General features: G+C 37.3%; 1 protein-coding gene across 1 annotated transcript; it reads left to right on the forward strand.

Annotated features, from left to right (window-relative positions):
• Positions 1–1,652: 1,652 nt before the first annotated feature.
• On the forward strand, positions 1,653–23,656 carry LOC104286712 (CD2-associated protein-like; the record flags this gene model as incomplete). The annotated part of the gene is made up of 9 exons (XM_009885335.1): positions 1,653–1,689; positions 2,071–2,133; positions 5,521–5,680; positions 8,242–8,384; positions 14,800–14,915; positions 15,750–15,836; positions 16,483–16,667; positions 17,800–17,863; positions 23,471–23,656. Coding segments are annotated over 9 exons (1,041 nt in total), but the record flags the coding sequence as incomplete, so codon positions are not given.
• Positions 23,657–24,138: the final 482 nt, after the last annotated feature.

Below are 24,138 nucleotides of genomic sequence, written 5' to 3' on the forward strand. Positions count from 1 at the left end.
TTCAAATTTATTCTCAGCTTTGCAAGGCTGGCATAAATGCTATAACATAGAGCTGACTTCATTTGAGGGGTGGGTGGGTAGTATCGCTGTTTCACGATACAGAATTGCTCCCTTGAGAGAGGGGAAGAAAATATCTTTCTTTTCCCATAAACAATGTTTCCTGTAGACAGAACTTGCTTTGATCCTTTATTCCGCTTAGTGTAGCGTGTCTCGGTACAGGGATTCACCTTGCGCTGAGCAGCCTTGAAGTTCGAGGCATTGAATGGCTGATTATTGTCATCAGCTATTTGCTAGCAACTTAATAAAAACACAGATCAGAATTATAGAATGACAAGTTGACGCTGAACTGTGTGTAATTGTTTTTGATACAGGCAGCAGTGCTGCACAGCTGAATACTGTATTTGTTTTTTTGGGGGAAAGAAAGAAAATACGGTCTTGTTACTTAAGGTCTCCAGCTTTTGTGTTCTCTGAAACTCAAGAAGGAAATTTAATATGGGGTTTCATGCTTGCTTAATTACATTTCACTTGTCAGAATAAAATCTTTCTGCATTAAGAGCTTATTCAATAGCGGTAGGGGCACGGAATTGAAATCCATCCACAGCAACTGTTTCAAAAATACCCACTGCAAGGCATTTTTGATGGGGCTGTATTGGACTAAGCCCCTATGGTTTCAGCAGCATATAAAGAACAAGTGTTTTTTGTAGGCTTTTGTGATTGTTTTGCCAGTGAGTCTTGTCCTAAGTGCAACCACAAAGACGTCTCTTCTAGAGCATTTTCATGAATGATATTCTGAGGGTGAGGCGGCTTGAGATGTCTGTCCTGAGAGATGCCAGTACTCCTTCAGCAGGAAAAAGGAGAGAGATTCAAATTCAAATTTACCAGTTTAAGGAAAGTGATGAGTGACTGCATTTTAAAACAGAGTTATTTTCAATGTACAAACTGGCACCGTACTACTTCATAAATTTTTAATGGCTAGAGTAGTTCGTGCACCTTTCCCCACTTAAATATACAATGATAAGGAAGCTTAAAATAGTGTTTTTCATGTAACTGCAGTGTTTATGTTGCAATTTAGAAGTCAATTAATTGAAATAGTTCTTACAAGATTACGTTTAGAACCTTTGGCTTTATTTTTTTTTTTAATCAGTGAAAGCGACCATTTGTGGTTCAAAAATTTGCCTGACTACTTCTTTAAACTTGCATTATGCTAACCCAAACTGAGGTTTACATATTGAAATTAAAATGAGTGTGATCAGGGCAATTCTTTGGACTAGAAAAGATGCAATTATTAATTTTTAATTCTTCATACCTCTGCAGCTTATGCGTGTTGCTGAAGCACTGATCTGAGATGTATGGCATAAATGCTATAACATAGCTTATGTGTGTTGCTGAAGCACTGATCTGAGATGTGAAGAATCCTGCATTTTGTTCCTGGTTTTGAAACAGGCTGTCTGGGAGATATTAGAGGAATTACTCCAGTTCTCTGTGTTTCCTGTCTGTGAATTGATTGCCTCCTTTGTGAAATACTTTGAAATCAGTTAGTAAACATGCTAGACATTACAGTATGCAAAACAGAACACAAATAAGTCTGTCTTTGATAGAGAATATCTGTTTGTTTGTTTATTTGACCTTTTTTTTTTAATTGCATTTTTCAGAAGCCAAAGAAACCTCCACCTCCAGTTAAAACTCCAGGTACGTCGTGTCTGTATGGTGGTATGTGTCTGGGGAAATACTAAATTTCAGACCCAGTGTGTGACTTCAAGAAAAAACTCAGAAGTACCTTTGTGTTTCCTCGTAATGCAGCTACCCGTGGTCACAGTTTGAGGTTACCTTTTGCTTTATGTATTACGCTGCTGCTATATATTTTTCAAAATTATGATGGAGCCTACTTTGGAAACAGTTTAATGCAGACCTACACTTTGCCGGACTCAAAGGAGTGTTTATAAATGGTGTTCCATTCCTTGCAAAGGAGAAAATATAAACACAAATTGGTGTATGTCATATTTTTAGTTAGTGACGAAGATAATTAAAGCTCTCTGAGAAATGTCAAAAATGGTTTGTTTTTCCATTCAGCTCCAAAGCCTGAGTTGCCAACTGGAGAGAAGAAATTCCCTTCTTTGAGGCCTGAAGAAAAAGGTGAGACCAATTTTCTTCATAGTCAAGTTTCAGACTACGCTCTTGTAGATGAGTTGTAGTTTTTCGCTTGGCTGTTCCGGACAATAGGTTCCTGTTCGGAAGACATGATACAGATTGTCTTGATACCATCTACTGAAGTTCTCTTGTCTGCGATGTTGCGGAAATGTGTCTAGAGTGATTAGAACAACTACTACACTTAAATGAAATGTGTATTTCTTCTAATTGCGTTACATTCTGAAAAATGCTTATTGCACTGTATAATAATATAGTTAGTACTTAATGCATTTTAGTATAGTTCTGTGACAGTAACTGAAGTTCTGAGTAGTAACTTACTAGAGATGAAAGCGTTTTGTGCTGCTTCTGAATGTTTTAGCCAAAATGAGTCTCTGATGGAAAAATAAAAGAAATACGCGCAACCGTTACAACACTCCTAAGACAGATGTTACAGTCACAGTGCTCAGAAACTGAGATTTCTTGTCCTATTAGTTCTGGCTGTATTCCTCGTTTTCCAGTTCCACAGAGTTTTGGAGATGTTTACCAATTTATTCTTAAAATGTAAAGGGCACCTTTTTCAGAGGAAAAGCTACTGCGTTCATAGAATAGTATTTCGTATTTGAAATACTTGCCAAGTCAAACTGTTAAACTGTTTGGATTGTGTTAAAAGTCCAGAAGCTTAAACAAGCGTGCTGGTTGGGTTTTAAAGAAGAAATTCTGAGGTTACTGCAGCTTACCCATATTACAAAAATATACTCTGCTCTGGGAATAGCGAACTGCGGCTGACCACAGCTAAGCAGCGTTTCAACAAGTAATGCTCGATGGGTTTCTTGGCTTCCTTGGGCAGTGTTTGTAACCCACATTTTAAACAAAGCACGTTCTCAGGTGTTTCACATGAAGAATACTTGTTAAAATCAGCTACGTTTCCTTCTGCATGTGAGCAAACAAATTATTTTTATCTGTTGGAACAGTATCTTCAGGTGTGAATTGAGATCAGCTGTGTGATTCTGGAAATTTTGATCCCTTGGCATTTTATGAGTTTAATTTTAATTTTAGACTGGTTGTGTTTGCACTATGGCACTAACCTTTGAATAGTTGAGTTCGGCTGTTTGGTGGAATATAGGAAGCGACACCATCCAAAATGCTTAGGAACATGTAAGCTTCTGAAAAATATTAAGTATAGGAGAGAATCGTCCTTTACCGTGTCATAGAAAGCGGTGGAGAAAATGTTTGTCTTGTATTCAGTTGAAGGTCAAGACTTAAAAGTTACTTATTTAGATAGCAGTAGTGTTCTTCTAGAAGAAATGCCCTTTTATCAGTGCAGTTTTACTTGTGGAAAAATAACCATATTGATACTAGTGATTAAATTTATTAAATATGAAATTGTATCGCAATTAGTTTTCGAAAGACAAAACTGAGCAGCTCTAATTACAAGCTATCAAGCCGTGTAACTTCTTTAATGCCTACTGGGAGACTGATAAATCTACCTTTACTTGTGATCAAAAATTGATCAAATATAAAAGCAGTAACTCCTATAAGTATTTCTGTGTTTATAGCGAAGGACACTTAGTGCTGTCTTGTATGCATTTTTGTCCAGTGTAAATGTCTTCAGATTAGTATTTTTATTTCCATTGCTAAACTGCTCATTTTTAGCCAACCCTTACCTTTTTTCATTGTGGAGCAAAATCCGAAAAAGATGCATACCATTTTGTGCAGCAGAATTGTCTCATGTCTGTGCTCACGATGAATCTTGACCTTTGGTATTAACTTTCTCTGCTTAGCTGTGGAAGGTTTTTATATTCAGATTTTGAGTGGTAATTGAAGGGAAAACTGACAGATGGTAATTCAGGAATACTATTTGATGACGGCATTTTTTCTGCCCTGTTTATGGACTTAATTATTCTTAAAAGCAAAAGGCTTAGTTCTCAACTTGTGTTCAGCATAGCTAAAATAAAGGTAATTGATCGTCAGTAATGCCTAACTGCTGTTGGGCGTTTGACATTTCAGTCTTGCGTATGGGCTCAGTAGGCAGAAGTGGCCAACAGGTAACAGCTTGTTTTACACAGGACACACAGCACCACCCTGTGGCAAAATCCTTCCACTGCTGCAGTATTTTACGGTTTTTTAACTCAATACTAAGACACTGGATGGCAATGCCAACCAGTTTAAGTTTTTTGTTCATACCTTCTCCTAATGTTCACATGTCCCAAAGCAGGAAGGCGATTCTGCCCTGGATAATTCTGCCCTTTTTTTCAGAAGTATCTCTAACGATCTGTTTACTTCCAAGTATTCCTGTGAAAGAAAATTGGTGTTTTCCCATTTTATGGTTGGAGGGCTGACACGCGGCGGCTGCAGGGCTTGTCCAAAGGAAGTCAGTCATAGACCCGGCAGTTCAGGCACTCAGCTGGGATGGAGCTGAAGTAAATTTCCAACCCTACCCCCAAATCCATAGCGTGTGTAAACATTTTACATTAGACCAATACTTGATTAAAAGCAAAGTCAGAGGAGGGGAGGATGGGGAGAATCAAAGCTGAAGGTCAGTCTCTCCATCCCAGTTTACTGATTTACTGTCCTGTAGGGGGAGCAACTGTAAAGGACTGTAACTCCTTACTGTAACCTAACAATAATCTTACAGATCACGTGCCTGACTGAGCTGTAGCATAGTTTTACAAGGAAAAGTAGAAAGTACACTCTGGATGTCCCACAGGGTGGGATTAGGGAACGTAGGTTGAAGACTATTCAACTAACATTTGTGAAGCAGTTTGAATTTTTCAGTGACCCATATGTTAAATGTCAACTCCTCTGGACACTATTCAGTTATGTCTTAGAGTCACTGAACAACTATTTTAACTTTTTTTTTTGTTTGATTATCCATGCTTAATTTGTATCTTGAATTTGTATGAGGATAGACTTATCTAAAATAAATTAAGTTATTCAGATATTAATTTCTCCCCCCCCCCCTTTTTCCATAGATAAATTATGCTGTTTGTGTACATCGAAGAAGTCTAGTTACAACAAAATAAAAAAACAAACCCTGCCTTTTTAAGTGGAGATAAAATAAATTCATAGAAAAGGGAAGGCAGCAGTACAGAGAGATTCTTAATTCTTAGCTATCATTTGTAGTGCAGTAATGTGGATTGATAATTTCTTGCTACTGTTTCATGTCAGTAGAAAGACTTTTTGCTTATTTTAACGTAAAGTTTTTTTAAATTCAGGTAAGAAGTTTGTGTGTTTTGGTAAGGTATCACTTAAGACACTGTCATATCTTTTTCTCACTTTTATCTGATCTTCAAAGAAAGTATTTCTGACAGCAGTTGCTTTCTAATTGATTAACGTTGCAACAGTTCTAGACAACGCAGGTTTTTAAAATGTTATGGTGACTTATTTTGTCAGATGAAAAAGGAGCTTTGGATCAGAAGCCTTTGAAGCCACAGGCTCCTCAAGTACCACCCAAAAAGCCTATTCCTCCAAGCAAGACTAACAGCTTCCTGAGAGCAGGGCTTCTGCACCCAAAACGTCCAGATAAACCTGTTTTGCCATCGTCTGTATCCAAGTCAGTATAACTTAAATCATATACACCAAATGTATTTTATTTGGTTTGTTGTTCTATGTCCCTTCCCTTCTTCCTTAGGGAAGAAATGTGTGTTTTAAGGGTGAAAAGGATGCAAGGATAAGTACATCTACCAGTGTCTTGGTTCTCCAAGTTTTTATCAATGTGAACTTAGAACTTTCTAATTCTTTAAGAGATTAACTCCATCTCAGAGTAAATATTACAGCATAACTAACCAGGGGGCAGATGAAGTTACAAATCTGTGGGCTGCTTTGCTTTAACCCATAGTGAAGAAGTTGTAGCTACAGTAGCAATGTGGTGTAAAAGAATCTGTGGATGTGGCACTTGAGAATTAATATTGGGTTGGAAAAAAAACCCAGAAAATTTGAGCTGCATCAGTATTCAATGTTTCAGCACTTTATATAGAGTAAGAGATGGAAAAGCAGAGTTGAGCACAGTTGGTACCTGTGCTACAGGTACTCAGTGTAGTTCATGTGCTCCTGTGGGGAAGAAAGCACTTATTACAGGACCGCATCCAGTCTCTATGCTGTGTCTTGAGTGTTCTCAGTGGAATTACTGGACAAATAGAGAGGCTTATAGCAAGTAGTCACTCATTCTTTCATTTAGATCCACTTCTATTTTTTTTTTTTTCTGATGAGTTTGAGACAATTATATACGGTGTTTCACTAAGATTAGTTTTGCATTGATAGAATCCCACACACAGTTTCCCCTTCTGTCTCCGTCAAAGTATTTGTTAGATCCTTATCTACCCAAAGCTGTAAATAAACTGCTGTTGGATAACTGTCTCTTCGGGATGTTTAGTTGACTTGAAAGAACTGTGAGAAGGTAAGGTCCTGATGAACGTGACGTTGCACAAATAAAGGAGCAGACAGCAGCTCTCGGGAGATATTATTGCGGCCTTCCAGTCCCTAAAGGGGCCTATAGGAGAGCTGAGGAAGGACTTTTTACTAGGGCACGGAGTGATAAGATGAGGGGGAATGGCTATAAACTGGAAGAGGGCAGGTTTAGATTAAACATTAGGAAGAAATTTTTCACTCTGAGGGTGGTGAGGCACTGGAACAGAGGTTGCCCAGAGAAGCTGTGGCTGCCCCATCCCTGGAGATGTTCAAGGCCAGGCTGGACGTGGCCTTGGGCAACCTGGGCTGGTGGGAGGTGTCCCTGCCCATGGCAGGGGGGTTGGAACTCGATGATCTTCAAGGTCCTTTCCAGCCTAAACCATTCTATGATTCTATGATCAAAGAGATTGCACCTTAAATACCTGCAAAGATAGAGGGTGGCAGCAGTCATTTGTTGAGGTTTATCTTTTCTTTTACAGCAGGTCTTCTATAGCTGAACCAAGAGGAAGAATATCTAAAGGGAGAAAACAGTGAGGAGGAGGGCAGTGGGCAGAGGGAGTGTGGGTAAGGCACACACTTTGGAGGGTTGACTCCAACAGAGGACAGTCTAGGCAGAGCTGCCTCTGGTGCCACCCTGCGCAGCACTGGGAACACTAGATGCCTGACTGAAGAGTTAGACCATTGCTACGGTACTTCTATTTAGGTTTTCAGTATATCATTGAATTATATCACACGGTATTTTGGACAGTTTCCCAAGTAAAGATTTTTTATTTTATTTTTTTTTAAATCACAAGTTATGTTCCTCTTCCCTATCTTAGGAAATAATTATGAATATAACGGGATACACAAGTGCAGTTAAATAGAAGTCTATAGTAAACTGTGGTCCTTTAATATTTGAAAAATTTAAATCTTAGGGTTTCTTAAATATATTTTAATGTCTGAAAGTTTAACATTGCTCGAGGAAGATAGGGCTGCTATCTCTTTTTCTACAGCAGTAAAATTTCCAAATAAAGTATTTGGGAGATGAGTGGCAGGGACACATTGAAGTTGACAGCTGATCCATTTGTAAAATTTGTTTTTACGCAGTGGCATAAACTATGGCAAGAATTGTAAAGGAAAATGTCCTCTGGTCATCTGTTTTCTGGGGATTTTTTTTTTGGTTGGTTGGTTGTTTTGGTGGCAGGTTGTTTTTTTTTTTTGTCCCTGAATGATGTGACCAGCCATGCAAAGAATGTGTGGTAGAGTAGAAGCCATATATACAAGGTACTATTATTCTATACCCAGAAAGAAGTAACTTGTTCTTGGCAACTTTTTTCTTTACAGGAAGATTTTGATGCCAAGGAGTCTGAGTATGTTTGTGAATATTTCAAGAGATATTACTGAAGGTGCTATTCAGCTCTCTTGCCTTCTTTTGCACTGGAGTGTAATATTTTAGATTTAAGTGCCAAAGTGTGCCTTGTAGTAAAGGTTTCGGATTATTTTTACAAGGTGATTGTACAATTTTGATAATTCTGAAAGAGCTGGAACAGAAGAATTGGCTTTTATAGGACTAGAATTGCTCTCTGAAAGACTTGATTTTAAGCAAGGCTTTTGAAAATTATAAAATCTACTGTATTTTTTCCATTTGCTTCTAATCTTGGTATGTTTCAGTGGTAAACTACTTAATATCTTGACTGGGTATGTCTTGTCATTTTTTTCTTACTACAGATCTAATGGAGAAGTTGTTTCTCTTCGACCGAAATCTGAAGTTGAGCCAGTAGCAAAACCAAAGTTAGACTCTGAACTGTTACCACTTAGACCAAAATCAGTAGAGGTAGATTCACTTGTGGTAAAGAGCTCTAAAGATTCAGGTAAGACAAGAATAAAGCATTCTTCTGTGTCTTTCTGTTTGGTTTGCAGTGTTTTACAAGAATAAGCTCAGAATAAGCTTTAGAATAAGTTAGAATAAGCTTTTTAAGTAACTTACTCAAAATGCCACAAAGTGCAATTATGCCTGTTCAGCAGAAAGTCTTATTTTTTATTTTTTTTTTTAGAACTGCTGAAGGTAGCTGAAGGTAAGAGTCAGCAAGCGATGAACAGATGTCAGTAGGCTGTTTGGAGGTAGTTGATGAGCTCAGTCTTGTAATAGACAAGAGGAAGGGAGAAATGTAGGTAAAGGTTTGCTCTTCTGATTTGAAAGCATGTTTTTTTTGCTGCCACTTTTATCTTGCATTTTTATGAAATTGTTTTGCTTACTGACTGGTTCTGTTTGTTCTGCTCTTGCGTTTCAGATAACTTTTGCTTTTCTAGCTAACTTGTGTATTTTTAGTAATGCCATTACCTTCAGCGTTCTGTAATTAAGTTCATAGCTATTCTAGATTATGACTTTATCATGCCTTAAATTTGGGGCAGCATGGAGCATTGTACATCTCAATTTCATGCTTCTGGCTTTGCTTAATGCACCTTGAGCCAAACCTGGAAGCTCTTTAAATCTGAATTTGTACAGCAAAAACCTTGATGCTAGTTAAAGTACCCACACTGATGATCAGGCTCTCTGAGCTATTATAGAGTTAAATTTTGTCCTTTACTTCGTAGTGCAATTGATTTCAGTCCTCTGTGTGCCTCTTAGACAGATGTCATCTGCTGTGTGCATATTTTTTTAAATACTCTTTAATATACTTAAATAAATACACTTTAATACACTTAAATAAATACTCTAAATACTTTTTTTAATTGTATGACTAACCACTGCAGAGAAAGCTTTAGCGAGTTGTACTTGCAGTGTTTGGCTTGCATTATCTCAAATGCAACCTTTCATCTCAGAAAAGATTTTAGTAATAATACATTTTTAAATTGTAGTACAACTTGATTTTTTCTTTGAGGCCAATTATGATATTCAGGTTGTAGGTCCTAAAGTGCTATAAATTTATCTGCAAGATAAAAAATAACCCATTAAAAACTGAAGCAGTTTATGAATCAAAAGGAGTACTCCTGATTTTTTTTTTTTCCATTAAGCATTTTAAAATGTGCTTTTAAGCTTAAATGCTTTGTAGAAAGAAAGATTGTTCATGATTTTTAATACAGAAGTTGTGTTTTTCTGAACCACAAAAAGTTGGACTTCACTAGGTATTAAAATAGCCTGGGAATATTACAAATACTATCAGTGTTACTTGTAAATACCCTAAAGTATTTATAAGTTCTTTTTTTTTTTTTTTTTTTTTTTATTCCCTGGCAAAATCTACGTATACGCTGTCATATGCCTTGTTTTAAAGATTTTGAATTGGCAGTTTAATTATTGCCTCTATTTAAAAATGGATTTTGAGTGAGGGTACAGAAGAAACACTTTCGGGTCACAGTAAGCTGAGAGATGAGAGAGTGATGCAAAACCTAGCCTTAAAAATGTAAGCCCTGTGCTACTGCTCAGGTGTTTTTCCCTAAGGTTGTGCTAGATGGGATACTGTATACTATTATCATTTATCCCCAGGAAAAAGATCCCCTTGAAAACAGATGGAACTTCTTTAGGTGCAGTTATCTTGATATCTTTAATAACCAGAGTGCCAACATAGTAGCTGTGATATTAGGTATTCTTATATATATATGTAAAAAAACTAATTTAATACAGATTTTTAAAAGAAATATCTACAAATTCCTATTTTCTGACCTAAGATTTTACAGACTCATAGAGAAATTTGAGTTTTTAATACCTACGTCGGGCAGGGGGCGGGAGTGGAGAACAAGCAAGAGGGTGAGGTCTGTTCAGTGGTCCGTGTTTGGTGCAGCGCAAGCGAAGGGGCTCAGACAGTCGACGCGGGGAGGCAGCACTGACAGGGTCAAGGAGCTGCTCTTTGAGGAAAGTTTCAAAAGTTCTCCGTTGTCTGAAATTGCCCCTGTTTAAAACTATCTGTGTAAGTCACTGGTAGTTTTACTGCTTTTGTGAAAGGGGACTATTCCAAACTCCTGCCAGTAAAATGTAATGAATCTCATGCTTTATGTCCCTATATGTGTTCTGCTGCTAAAGACACAATACTCCATGCAGTGGGTAATGCTATATAAAGCTCCAAAGCTGTTGGGTCCTTATATAAAGTTTAGTTCTTGTAAGATCAAACAATCCTACATTAGATACTAAAACATGGGCAAAAATGTATTGCAAGGGTTGGCAACTCCGTTACCAGGGTCTCTTTTTTTTCCTTTTGGATTAAGATCGTTAAGTGAATGAATTTTTAGAAAACCAATTTCTTTAAGTACAGGTTTATCTTTTTGCAACTTCATTTGACCATGAAGTGTGGTGTAGGTTCAGCGATTTTGAGTTTAGCCTAAGGAAAAGCTTTAAATATTCTGTACCTCTAGGAAAAAACAACCCACCCCAGACCAAAGTTAGGTCCCCAGCCATCAGATGAGGACAGATACTCAAAAGGATTCAGAAACATTGATCCTGTTGAAATACCTCCTCTTAAAGCTTTATTTGAAAAATTGCGTAAATGTTTCTCTGTTTGGTTAGAATTAAAGTACTGTAAAAGACTAAAGCTGTAATACTAGCATGCTGAACATGTAAAGCAATTCTGTTTCTTCTACAAATGTTTCTTTTTCCTGCTTTGTAAAATAATTTTTTTGTTCAGAATCTTTTTCTAGACATTCCTCTCCTTGACTTTTCTTTCCAGATTTTGTTTCCTATCCTGTTTGCCATGTTTCCCTTCTTACGTGTCAGGAAATTACCCTACCCTTCTCCATTTTGGTAAGATAACAATCTATAAGGACATCCAAATGCTTTATGCCATACGCATAGCCTCTTCTTAACGTCATAAGCGTAATTTTCAGTTGCAGTTATTGATACTAAAATTTTTGGGTTTCAATTTAAAATGCTTTTTTGTTTCTTTGAATGCCTGTTTTCCTTAGCTGTTAAACAAGAAGTTACTTTAAATATACTTTTCAGTTAGGAACTTGGTTTTTTGGTTGTTTTTTGTTTTTGTTTTTGTTTTTTTTACCTCTACAAGAAAAACTACAGTCCAGCTATTGATAAGCCAAACGTAGTATTTCTAGTGATATGTGTTCGATATCTATAGGACATCTGGTGTATTTAGGTTGAATGGCTTTATTTTTCTGTAGCGCAAATCAGCCAAAGACTTCATAGTTGCGTATTCAGTATTGTGAGTCTTTTAAAATTTGTGAGTCACGTAGTAGGTATATGCTTAATAGAAAATACCTTACTATGGCACAACTGCAAATTTAAACATTCTAAAGCTTATATCTGTCCCCTAAATTTTTGGGGTGCAATCTCAGCAAGATGAATAACAGGAAAAAGTGCTGCCATTTTCTCTTACTCTGCAGATTAATGAGAGGTCTCATCTTCTGATATATTGGATACATTTCACTTCTATCGTGGGTTTTTAAGCCCCAGCCGCGGGAGATGCTGGAACCATAATTTCTTTAGACACCCCTTCAGCTTTGCTTCTTTTTGTGAAGGCCTTTTAAAACAAAGTGCTGTGAATGCACTTGAAGCGTTCACAAATCTTAACAAAACCTCTCACCTAATTCTGTCTGTTAAAGCTCCTAACAGTTCTGTTATGGATCCATGTTAAGCTTGCAGAAGAGACATTTCTAACAGTCTGTCCTAAGTAACTGTTTAAGCTTAGTTCATCTTCCTAGAAAGAAAGGTGCTCTCGCTCAGCCTTAAAATCATTTTTTGACTCAAATTATCCCCAGATGTACTGAATTGCTCTTTTGGCACTATGATGGGATTTCCTTCAGCAATTACTCGCAGGCTGTGTGTAAGAAAATGAATTGATAAATCGCTTTATTGATTGAAATGGGTGTAAATAGTGAACTTTCAGTGGGTTTCATCAGAATCTCTATTGGTTTCAATGAGGCCAAGCTTTCTCCTAAAATAAATAAGAATGCCATTTAAGAAGAAAAATAAACAAGCAAAAACCTTAAACCCACAACAAAACAAACAAACAAAACCACCACCACCAAAACCACAAACCTTAATCTCGGCCAGCCTGTGTTTTAATTTCTTCCCCATACCAAAGCGACAAAGTGGAAGGTAAAAAGGAAAATTCAAGTTCAGTCAGAATTCTCTCTGACTGTAACGTACTGATAATGTTTTAATGCTGAGCAGTTGTCTCAAGTGTAGCAATTTCCTTTAGAAGCTCTTACAAATAGGGAAAAGAAATCCTGGCTTTACTGTCATCCCACCATCTGTATTTAAATCATATACAATTCAAGACTGTAGCAGTCTTCATCTTCAAGCATTGTCAAATACTGTGGGTTTTTTTTTCGGAAGTACACATTATTCTTAAAGTGTTCTTAATGTGCCTGATGTTTACTTTGTTCGTGGAGACAGGGCTGGCATTACAACCATAATAGCAACTCAATTTACAATTCTTACTTAAATTTACTGCCAAATGATTTATCATTTCTGCTGAATGACGAAAGGAGGAACACTTAAAGGCAAAAATGACTGAGATTGGGGGGAAAGGCATATATATTCTGTTCCTGCCTTCTTGACGGCTTTTTAATAATACCTAACTAACATAAATCATTATTTACATTTTGGCATGGGTTAGTGCTCTGGGATTGCTGACAATTGAGTAAAGAACATGAAGATATACCTGTTAGTCACTGTTGCTTGACTTCTAATAAGTTAAATACTTTATTGAACAAACTACCACAGAAATACCTTAGTAGTTAGTTATTTCTCCCTCATCCTCTTTTCCATCAGCCACCTGCCATTCATCACTCTTCTGTTTCTTTCTTCTTTGTTTTTCTTCCCCTCTTTTTTTAATTGCAAATATGATTACATGTTTACAAAAGATTGTCCTTACATTCTCTTTAATAAAATTAAAAAGCAGCAAAACTGATTGGTAACAGTTAGTGTTATAAATACTTGCATTTCAGCAAGTCAACAGATGATGAAGTAGATACATTCAGGGATGGCCAAAAGATGCGACTATTTCAAGGACTTCAAGGATAGTAATGCAGAGTGGAAGACATTAAAATCAGTTAAAACATTCAATAGAAGACTTAGTGCCTACAGGTGTAAATTAGCTTTGACAATGCGTGAGTAAAACTTGGATTAATCAGATGATTTTAAGTCATGCAAGCACTGAAGTGGTATGAATAGTCTGGCTCAGTGTTCTTAGGGCTTTTTTTTTTCTTATCTGACCTCTTGCTATAGCTTCAAAATGAAAGAGAAAATATGGGAAGAAGTATCATAGCTTCTGTTTTGATAAATCATAATGTCGTGTAAAAATCAGAGGTCACCAAATAAAACCCAAAACCAAAACCCAAAACCTTGAAAGTAACTTTTGGTGCCCATAGCAAATGCTGTGTGACATTTTAATTAAACATTTAGAGTCTCTAGAATAAGTCTAACGAATTTGTCTTGTAAAATGATATATAATATCTATAATCTTACGTCGGTGCTTAAACAAAAAACCGATCTCATTACACATCTGTTGACAGGTAAGTAGTATGATTTTTAGTGCAGAAATGGTAAAGAAGTCCAGTTGTTAACTAGGTGGAAGTACTTATGTTATTAGATTAGATATATTCTGTTCTTCCCATTAATAGTTTTTTTCCTAAGGTTGCCTCTTCCTAGAGGACATAAAGAATGTCTGCTGATTTAAGAGAGAGTTTCTCTAGACCTGTGAGCATAATAAGCAGAGAGATCTATGATTTAATAAAATACGAGAATGGAGTTTTGAAATGTTTTATTACAGACTTAGTGAAGTTGTGTATTTTCTTTAGACAAAGTACTGCATACGAAAAAAACCTGCCCTGCTCAGAAATATTTGCAGTTAATGTCTTGTTAACTTACTTTCACTAAAGTGTGGATGTGTACTTTACCATATTGCCTTTATTTTTGTCTTAGTTACTAAACTTGGATTTTCATGCTTTTCATGCAAGTTCAGTGACAAGATAATATCCTCTCTTAAATAGTTGAATGTGGCACCTCTCAAAAAAACGGTCATAAATAGGTTTTTCTGCAGACACTTATCAGCTCTGTTTTATGCTGCCATGTTACTACAGCACTTCTGTTGAGAACTTGAATTTAAATGCTAGCTGAATTAACCTCTAATTTTTTTCAAGGGGGAAAATGTGATTTCCCAGAGATATCAGAGTCATGTAGTTGTTTCATATGGCTCATGTGTTGTGTATGCTGAAAATCTTTGAAACAATAAGGGTTCCAATGATTATTTTTTTTTGTCGTAAGGAAAAAAAGTGATAAAAAAAGAATGCGGCAAAACTTTCTGGTCTTGATGGCGGTCTATTTTCATCTTTTTCTAGATCTGTTAAGCTTTGATGATGTAATAGCTACCTCAGATAATCTATCGCACCCTACTGCAAACCGACCCAAGATGCCTGGTAGGAGGCCGCCTTCACGTTTCAATAACAGTAATCCTGTGAGTATTTTGGGTGTGTTTTCCTCCTAGTGAACTAAGAACTAACTTCCCAGGAAACAGGATTGCACTTAGAAATAGTCTTATGGACTGTTTATCTGGGAGTGAAATGCAAAATGGCGCAGAGGTTCAGTTCCTAACGACTTGGTCTACGGGAACATCCATTCCCAGGAGGGAAGTGTACGTTAGGAGAAACAACGCAACTGCGTTGCAGCTGAAGGAGTCTTTCTGTTCTGTGGGGTATTACTGCAGTAAATACTCAGCTCTTTCAGGATCACCGATGATGAAATGGATGCTGTGCCTACACACAACTCTGAAAGTGTCTTTAGCGCCTTACAAGCCTAACAATGTATAGTCTTTGGCCACAACAAATCCGTAATTTAATGTTTCTGTAATGCGAGACTTTTGATCTCATGTGCCAAGATGTGAGGTTGTCAGACCATGAGCACCAGGCGGTGCAGTCATTGAAATTGATTTATATCGTGGGATGTTGCATAGTTCAGTCATGCCAGTTACCATCTACAGTTATTGCCTGTTAATGTTTGTCTTCTACGGAAGCACCTACAGGCTTTCAAAAGTATCAAGGACTTGTTAAGTAATGCAGAGATGCTTGAAAATCCTGCCCAAGATTCCTATGTTTGGTTTAAATTCAGGTGAATGAGTATTGCAGGGAAGGAAAGTTCTGACTGGCAGGGAAACAAAACTATGGCAGTCTAGTAATCCAAGTTTGGGTTTGTTTTGTTTTTTCTTTTGCATCTTTAGAAACATGTGACAGTTCTTTATTTTTATTTTTTTTTTAATTCTGAAAACCTTTTCATTTTATGAATGGTTTACCAGGCAAGTCAAAGTCTGAGTCCAGAAAAAAATTTGAAGGTGCAGAAAGAAGAAGAAAGTGCCAAACCAAAGCCAGTTGAAACAAAAAAGGTATGATACCAAGGAGCTAGAGAAGTACCAGGCAACTAGGTATTCTGTTCATCTTGCTCATATTTCCAGTTTAGATTGATGCAACCATCTAAATGCTAGTGAGTGTGTTTCAAAGCAAGTGATCCATTTCATTTTGTATAATGTTCATGGTAGAAATTTTAGTATAAAGTTCAAATGAACTTTAGTATAAAGTCCATCAATTCTGATCAGAACTATAGTATCAAGTAGAATGAAACTATGGTGGTATTTCCCAAATAAGCTTTGTGTCTGCTCAGCCTTTAGTCTCCCGACAGACGGAACAACTGAGCAGATCAGAAAGGTGCACAAAAGATTGTTTATAATGAACCCATGGGCTCCATTAAATCACAGGGGGGTTTTAAAGTGTAGAGAACTGCAGTGTGAGTGCTTCTTTTAGTACTACAGGGACCTCAGGGAAATGCTTAATAAAATGCTGTATAAAATAACTATCTCGTATACTATAGTAGTTCATTTGAATTGGACGTTGTTTTTTACCTTTTGGGTAGAAAATTAAGGAGATTTGTGCACATGTAGCTCCCATACCAGTACAGCCTGTATGCTGTAAGGGGTCAGTTCATAAAGATTTCATTTCTTAGCTTTCTGCTGATTGTATTTATTTTTTCTTCAGCCATCTGCATTCACTTCACCAATTCCATCTTCATCTCAGAGACCAAGTTCTGTTCTACTCAACTTGTTTCCTGGAGACATCCAACTTAAAGGAGAGTCGGATGATGAAAAAATTTCTGTGGAAGAGCTCAGGACTCAGATTAATGATTTGATGGGTTTAGTAGATGCACTGAAGAAAGAACATGGGTAAATATTTTCCTTCTCAATCCACAAAGGGATATATAGACATCTGCCAAATGTCTTTAATGCTAAACTTCTTAAAAATAAAAAGCTATTCTATATTAGTATATTAATATTAATTCAGAACTTTGTTCTTTAGAATTTGATCCTACTCGATGTCCTAAATATGTACAAATTTCATGTCAGAGTATTTTTGGAATTTGTACACATTTTTTCCTTCCTACTTTGCGCTCCTGCATTCATTGCAGCTCTTTGAAAATATTTGTTACTACTTTAACTGTAAGGAAAAGTAGATGATTCTTGTGATATTTCACACATGTGCTGGCCATGTGTAACACCGCACAGAAGGAGTTGCAGTATTGACGTGAAAAAGGGAAAGATATTACTGAGCTTTTCAAATTGGTGATTCTGGTGGCTTCATCTGTGTGCATGTGGGTAGAGGTGTGTTTGGAGAATGATAAAGAAGGAAAATGTAACTGGTGTTTGAGTAAACATAGTAAAGACCAATCTGCATGAAATTTACATTATTTCTGGTTTTAGTTTAGTTCATTTTGGTACTATTTAAATGATCACTAGTGCTAACCAAACCGGCTTTTAGAGTGACCTCTTGAGAGGTTATAAAGCATCAGGATCAATTGGTCTCCAAAGCAGACTAGTAAATTAGGATTTCTGGAGATTAATGAACTAGTTCTTCTGTGACTAGATGATAATTCTTAGCACTTTCTTTCCTCAGCTTAGTTATGAAACAAAACATGTTTTAGGAACTTTCTAAAGATTTTCTGTTCTCTGTGTAGAAGTTGCCTTGTTGTTGTAGCTTAAATTCAACTCCCCACTTGAAATAACAATAAAAAATTTTAAGTAGCCTACCTAAAATTTTGATTATAAATTAAGGGTAGGTGCATAGCGATAGGTGAGATGTGTTGAGAGTTGGTGGAAGCTTGTGGTATAGCAGATATGAGTACCAGTTCACTAGTGGGCATGTACTTATATGTAAGTTTTATTTATAAGATGTAGCATCAGACAGTTATGTGAATTCCTCTAGTACAATTTAAACAAGGCCTGTGCTTCCTGTTCTTGGTAATGTGAACTTTTTTCCCCCCCCTCTGACTTGTATTTCTGATATCTTAACTACTATTAGGAGAGAACTGGAAAAACTAAAGAAGGATTTGGAAGAAGAGAAGCTGTTGCGAAGTAATCTGGAGGTAATGTTGGCAATTTTGGAGGGGGTGGGGGGGGGCTGGAATTGGATGCCATGGGAAAGTCTTCACGACCCTGCTCAACCTTTTTTGTATTGCCGTGTTAGTGTGTGGTTGAATGAGTGGCTTATGAGGCAGTTGGATATATATAGAAGACTGACAGTTAATCTTAGTTCAGCTTTCTTTATCTGGAAAATTATTTTTAATACTACGTATGGGTGTTGGGATGTGAGTTTAGTTTAGTAATACTTTGCTTTTGTAAGATTTGCAAGGACAAATTTACTTTATGTAGCCAGGAGAAAAGCAGGGCAAAAGTATACTTTCCTAAATTCTCGATGAAGTCTTTAAGTATTAAGTGGGTAATTTGCCAAAAGAACAGAATGCATCTGAAAAATTTCCTTATGAATGAATGCCACTCCTCTCAGTTTATTGATGAAGACGGCCGCCTGCATTACAATGTGATGCCGTTAAGTAGTTAATAGGATGAGCTCATTGTAGAAAATTGTATCAGTCTGGTACAAAAGGGCATTTTATTTGTGAAATAGTAATTCTTTTTGACTACAAAGCTACTTTCGAAACTTGAGAAGACCTTCTGGTGAGTCTGCTTTTTAATGTGTCTGTAAAGCAATCAATGAAGCTGCCTTAAATATGCACTGGGCATGAAGAGGAGGTAACTTCCATGTATCCCCTAAATCCACTTGAAAAAATACAAATTAATCACGGCAGGGTATTTTGCATGAAGGTTGCTGTAGGAAGTTAGTCTGAGGTGATGATGCAACATTTCTTGGGGACTGTCAAGATTCCACGACCCAGCTTTGACTGCTTTATTCAGAGTCAGTTTATCCAATAAGATGTACCAGAACTATAGGGAAATTTTTAATGATTTTAAATTCTTGTTTGCTTAGCAATGTAGTAGTATAAAATCAGATGTAAATATTGAGCTGTCAAATGCTTCTGTGTTACGATTTTCTTTACATGTGTCTGAATTTCGGTGAAAGCTCTGAAGAGTTTTTAGATTATTACTACTTTGCTACTGACTCTCTTTCTTTTCAAAATGTCTGTTTTTCCAGCTTGAAATAGAAAAATTGAAGAAAGCAGTGATGTCTACATGAGACAGCTATGGACTCAATGTTTTTAACTCGTCAGGAATTCAAAGCTGAACACAAGGAGAACTGACTCTTATTTCATAATGATGCTGGTGTTCTACAGTCTTAAAGAAAAAAAAATATAGTAAAAAAAGGAATATAGTCTTTTATTCAGAGAGATAAGAAAACAGAAAAGAATAACGGTGTAATTTTTTTGCCAATATAAAAGAGGCCTTATTTCTTACTGTGCTGGAATTGCAGACCTTATTTTTTGGTTTGCTTGAAAATACTACTGAATCTGTATAGAAAGGAGAGGGAATTCTTAATAGATTTTTATTGAATACCTGTAGCTTAATTTTTAAAGAGATCTATACTATAAAAGGGTGATCTATCTTTACAACTAATCTGTAAAATAGTCTATTGGGAAGGGTGAAATAACTATCGTAATTCTAGTCACTACTTTTCCCCTACATGCAAAAGGGAATATATATTTGTATCATTTTGGCAGTCTTACCCAGCGTTATGCTGTTGTGCCTGTCTGCGGCGAGAATATTAATAATATGCTGTTTGTAAGTTATGTAATGAGATAGGAATTTGTTAATGCAATGAAGCAGGTGAAACTCCTATGCATTGTAGTAAGAACGAATGATCTCATCTGGGTGATTGAGCAGAACACTTTGTCACTTGCACTATTGGATTAAAAAGGGATTTAGGACCGAATCATGACATTATGACAAAATTAACTTTTAAAACCACAAAATGCAAGAAACACGGAAACAACACCAGAATCCAGTCTTAACTCAACCTGTTGTGCCTAAAATATTAGAGCGTGAAAAAGTAAACCTTAGGTCTCAATGCCTGTGCATCTCTGTGTCTAAACTGAAGTCATCAGTCTTTCTAGTGGTTAAATATGCATCTTGATCTGTTTTTACGATAGCCAGGTTTGTTTATAATATGTCTCCAAATAAATCCCTTTGGAACTTTGATACTCTCAAAAGGTCTCCATATTTATATATTTATGCCATAAACTTAATCAGTATATTGTGTACCTCTAAATTTAATAACGTCTTTGTATTTCAATCAGTGATTGGAACAGTTGCTTTGACAGCATTGAGCTGGCTTCCAAGATGGCATCTTTCTCATTTTATGGAAAACAGTTGAAATCTTGTGGATTGCCATTATCTTTAACCCCTGAGCTCAACACAGTGCACCAGAACTAATATGCAAAGTGATGAGAGACACTGATATTTATTGCTGTGTTCATTTAATTAAAGAATTGAAAACCAGACAGCTTTATACAGCCGGTCAAATGCATTACTTCTGTTAGTAATCACATCATCTCCTTTTGGTCTACTAGAATTTAAATGGCAAAAACATGCCACGTAGTTTGGCAGCTTCACCAATAAGAGAAGGAATTAAGTTTTTATTCATGGGAATAGTCATAAATCTAGTAATTATGTAGTATGTCACTTGAGCAAGGGACATGGAAGTGTTGCTTCTTGAGAGTATACTTTTTCCACAGTTGATGCATCGTAAAGTACATCAAAAAGTCAATTGGAGAATGTTTGTCAGTTGCTGATATAATTTTTTCATAAAATTTGATTAATATACTATGCAAGTATTAGGTAATATTTGCTAGTCACGTTGCTAATAAGCTGATTCAATGTTAATGCTTTTAACTTTTAATTGCTTGGATGCATCACAAATGAAGACTTGAGCCAGATCTTTGTGTTGAGGAGTAATGTGCAGCGGTAACGCTGCTCATCAGACACTAAACTGCGTGGAATTCATAGCCTCTAAGTCAGGTGATGAAAAGCAAGAATAGAGCCTAACGGAATAGCCAATTTTGTTATACAAGCTCTCCACTGTGAGTAGAGCACGAAACAAATCTTGGAATGGATTGCTCTACAGAGATTGTGTCTGCGTGTAAGCTTCTAGCAGACGAACGGAAGATGACAATCAGTTAAAACCACAAATGAAAGGTGTTTGTTATTTAATGGCCTTTGTTCGCTATAGCAATAAATGACCCAAGTGCAATGACTTGATTTAATAAAACCCTTCTTTAAAAGTCGCTGCTATGAGTATTTTTAGCCATGAGGAAGTTGCCCTGATGTATGTCTGTCTTGTCTTCAGCTAGTGTTAACGTACGAGCGTGGAGGGGGAGAGGGTAATGGTTTTGAAGACATTCCACAGTACAAGTTCCCAAAAGCAGTATGCTTCACTGACTTGTTTACCGGTGCTGTAAAATGATGCATGCTATCCAAACTCAGCAAATAAAATGAGTTTAAAAACCTTTTGAAATGTCTCTGCTTAGTTCTGTTCAGGAATGTTTTGTATGCCATTAATTTCTTTGCAGGAGGAGTTCAAGGGGGTGGGAACAAAGCGTATTATTATTTATATAGTCCCCCTTTAGAGGCTTTCAGGTTTTAAATTACTCACTGGGATGCTCTTGTTCCTGACTGTCAGGATGGCTTAGGATACAAACACTTGGAAAGCTTACTGGTTTTCTTTGCAAGTGTAACTGGGAATCTTAACTTCTCAGTGTCTCTTTATTCCCTCTTTTATTTTTTTTCCTGTTGGTCCATATTGAACTGACCTCACTGTGCATCTTCAGAGCATTTTTTTTTTTTTTAAAGTCCCTATTGCCACTCAGTACATGGATAAATGCGTATTTGAGTGACTTCTTAAATATAATAGTGAAGAACTGAAGACTGAGAGTATGGCATGTTTAAAAAAGTTATGGATGAGCGGAAAAGCAAATGCAGAACAGAACAACAGAAGGGCATTTTTGAACTGCAAGGCGTTTATTCATAACATTCTCTAAGAAGCTTTTGCTTGCATATGAGGTACAGGTTTCAAAATAAAAATAAATGAGAGGTCTACTTATTTTATTTCTTTTCTTAAATTTATTTAAACAATCACCATGAAAATAACATTTTTTCATTAATGTTGGCTTCAGGGGAATGAAATTTCTGATGCAAACCTGTAATGTATTGCAAGATTGGATTTGGAGTTGTTTAGCAAAGCATCTGTTGAACTTTTAAGTAAATACCTTGTATTCATTAAAGTCATAAATTAGCAGAAGTCTGTTGTTAACTGTTTCCAAAGGAAATGCTGAAAACAGGTTTTCACAGCTGCCTTACTTTTGGCTGCTGTTAAAGTTGTCAGAGATGTTCCCGGTGGCTGACTGTGTGCTTTCTCGGCGTAGTGTGGAAGCAGCTCCTCGTATATCTTGGGTAATTGGATTTTGTAAGAGCTGAAGAGACAAACCCCTCCCTTGTGGGTGCCTGGGCATGTACCTCCCAGCTTGAAGAATGCGAACAGCCTCGACCAGCTTGTAACGTGTGAGACTGCTGCTGGGTTCGGGGTCTGGAGCACCCTCCGTGCTTGCTGGAAGTCATGGTTTGAGTATCTTTCTAAGCCCCTGGGAGCACAGGTTGACACCTCTTCCTTCTGGGAGGTGAATGTGCCTGGGTCTGAGTGAAGTGTGCCAGCCTTTGCGTCCTTCAGAGGACTATTGCTTAGGTTGAGGAGGTGTTTGAGAATCAAGGCGTGTTCAGTCTCACCATCGTAGCACAGGTTCGGGGCGGGGGTGTAGAAGCACAGCTCTGGGTGACATGGGGAAGAAGCCTCTTAAAAGGGGTGTCCATACCTTGACACGATCTGGTCTTTGGCCCTTCTGATTTGAAAGGTTGCGAAGGTGCCACCTTTTAACTCGTCACTACCGGGTACTGTATCAAGAGCAAGTCCTTTTCACCTTCTCAGGTAGGTCATGTTGGCTGTGCCTAATTGCGCTTGGCTTAATTCCTACTTTATACCAATGTGGGATGCAAAGCTGGCTGTGTCAAACAGAACGGTAAATAATACCTACCTGTAGGCTAAAACTGGAGACCTCGTGGCTGAGGACCGACTGAAGTTGCGGTAGCAGAAAAATCGACATTATTTCAGGAAACCCTATAAGTTCATGCCAAACATGTTGAAGGACTGTGGGGGGGAAAAAAAATAAATAAAAAAATAGCTATTAAAGGTTTTTCAAAGCAGCCCTGTGAATAGGAAGTGTTGGGAATTGCTCTTCTGGTATGGTAAACTACTTGCTGTAAATTGCTGCCTGTTGGACCTCAGGCTATTGGAGGTGAGCCAATATTAAGAGAGCCAAGAGTGAACATGGCATAAGGCTCAGCAGACAGCTCTCACCCCTTGCGATGGGTGCAGCCCGTAAAGAAGAGATTATTTCTTCCTTATTGAGCTTTTTAGCTGCGTGAGATACTGTCAGTGGTGTCATCTTTGATTTATGAAGGGTAATGCATTAACTTCACCAGGTTTTGAGGATTATTTTTTTTTTTTTTTTTTTTTTTTTGGTCTTTAAAGTCTAGAAGATCTGTGAAGTACAGCAGAGCAGAAGATGTGTCCTCCACCAGGAGGAAGGGCACAACCCAGGCAGGCGTGATTCATCTGCGTGGACTCCTGGCAAAGGTGGCAATCTAGCAGTTCTCTGGGTGTGTTTGTAACTTGTTTTGTCATTTTGCAGTGCAATACCTTTATTGTCATCTGCAGGTTCCTCACTGTTAATCCAGTCAGACAGGAAAAGGAGGAGGCTGGTGCCCAGGGTTATTTCTTCATGGAAAAACTCTTAACTGAACCAGAGCAGCCCAGCAACGCTGGGTCAGACCGTAAGAGCGAGACTGGGGCACGATGGCAGCAGAGGAATGGTTAGACGCTCACCTGTGATATCTTGAGGATCTCTCTGTCATTTTGCCTGTAATTTTGCTTACGGGAGCAGCCAGACTTCTGAAAACAGTGAGTACTGTCATAAAACAACGTTTGTTTGGGTTTTTTTTCCCAGAACTGCTTGGAAATTATCAGTGATCTGTGAAATGGGTTCATTTGCAATCTAAAATGCGCCTAACTGCTTAGGCTGTCTTTACTTTGCACTTACTGCCGCGGTTTTACATTGCCTTTGCATCTGTGGGAATAATTAGATATCTTAATTATCCTCTGATCTTTTTGCTCGTAGTTTTGTAATTGGGCTCTAATCACAGTGTTGTCACTTTTAAGAAAATCTGACATTTTCTTCTAGTTGAAGTTACTGTAAAGCTCACCCTCCTCTCAGAACTCGCTTTACTTAAATTCACATTTTCCAAGTGTGATCCCTTTAAGAATACAACTAATACCATTCCGTGTAACGAAGAGCTTTAA

The sequence above is a fragment of the Charadrius vociferus genome, unplaced genomic scaffold, assembly GCF_000708025.1.
Source record: "Charadrius vociferus isolate BGI_N301 unplaced genomic scaffold, ASM70802v2 scaffold173, whole genome shotgun sequence".
NCBI classification, from domain to species: domain Eukaryota; kingdom Metazoa; phylum Chordata; class Aves; order Charadriiformes; family Charadriidae; genus Charadrius; species Charadrius vociferus.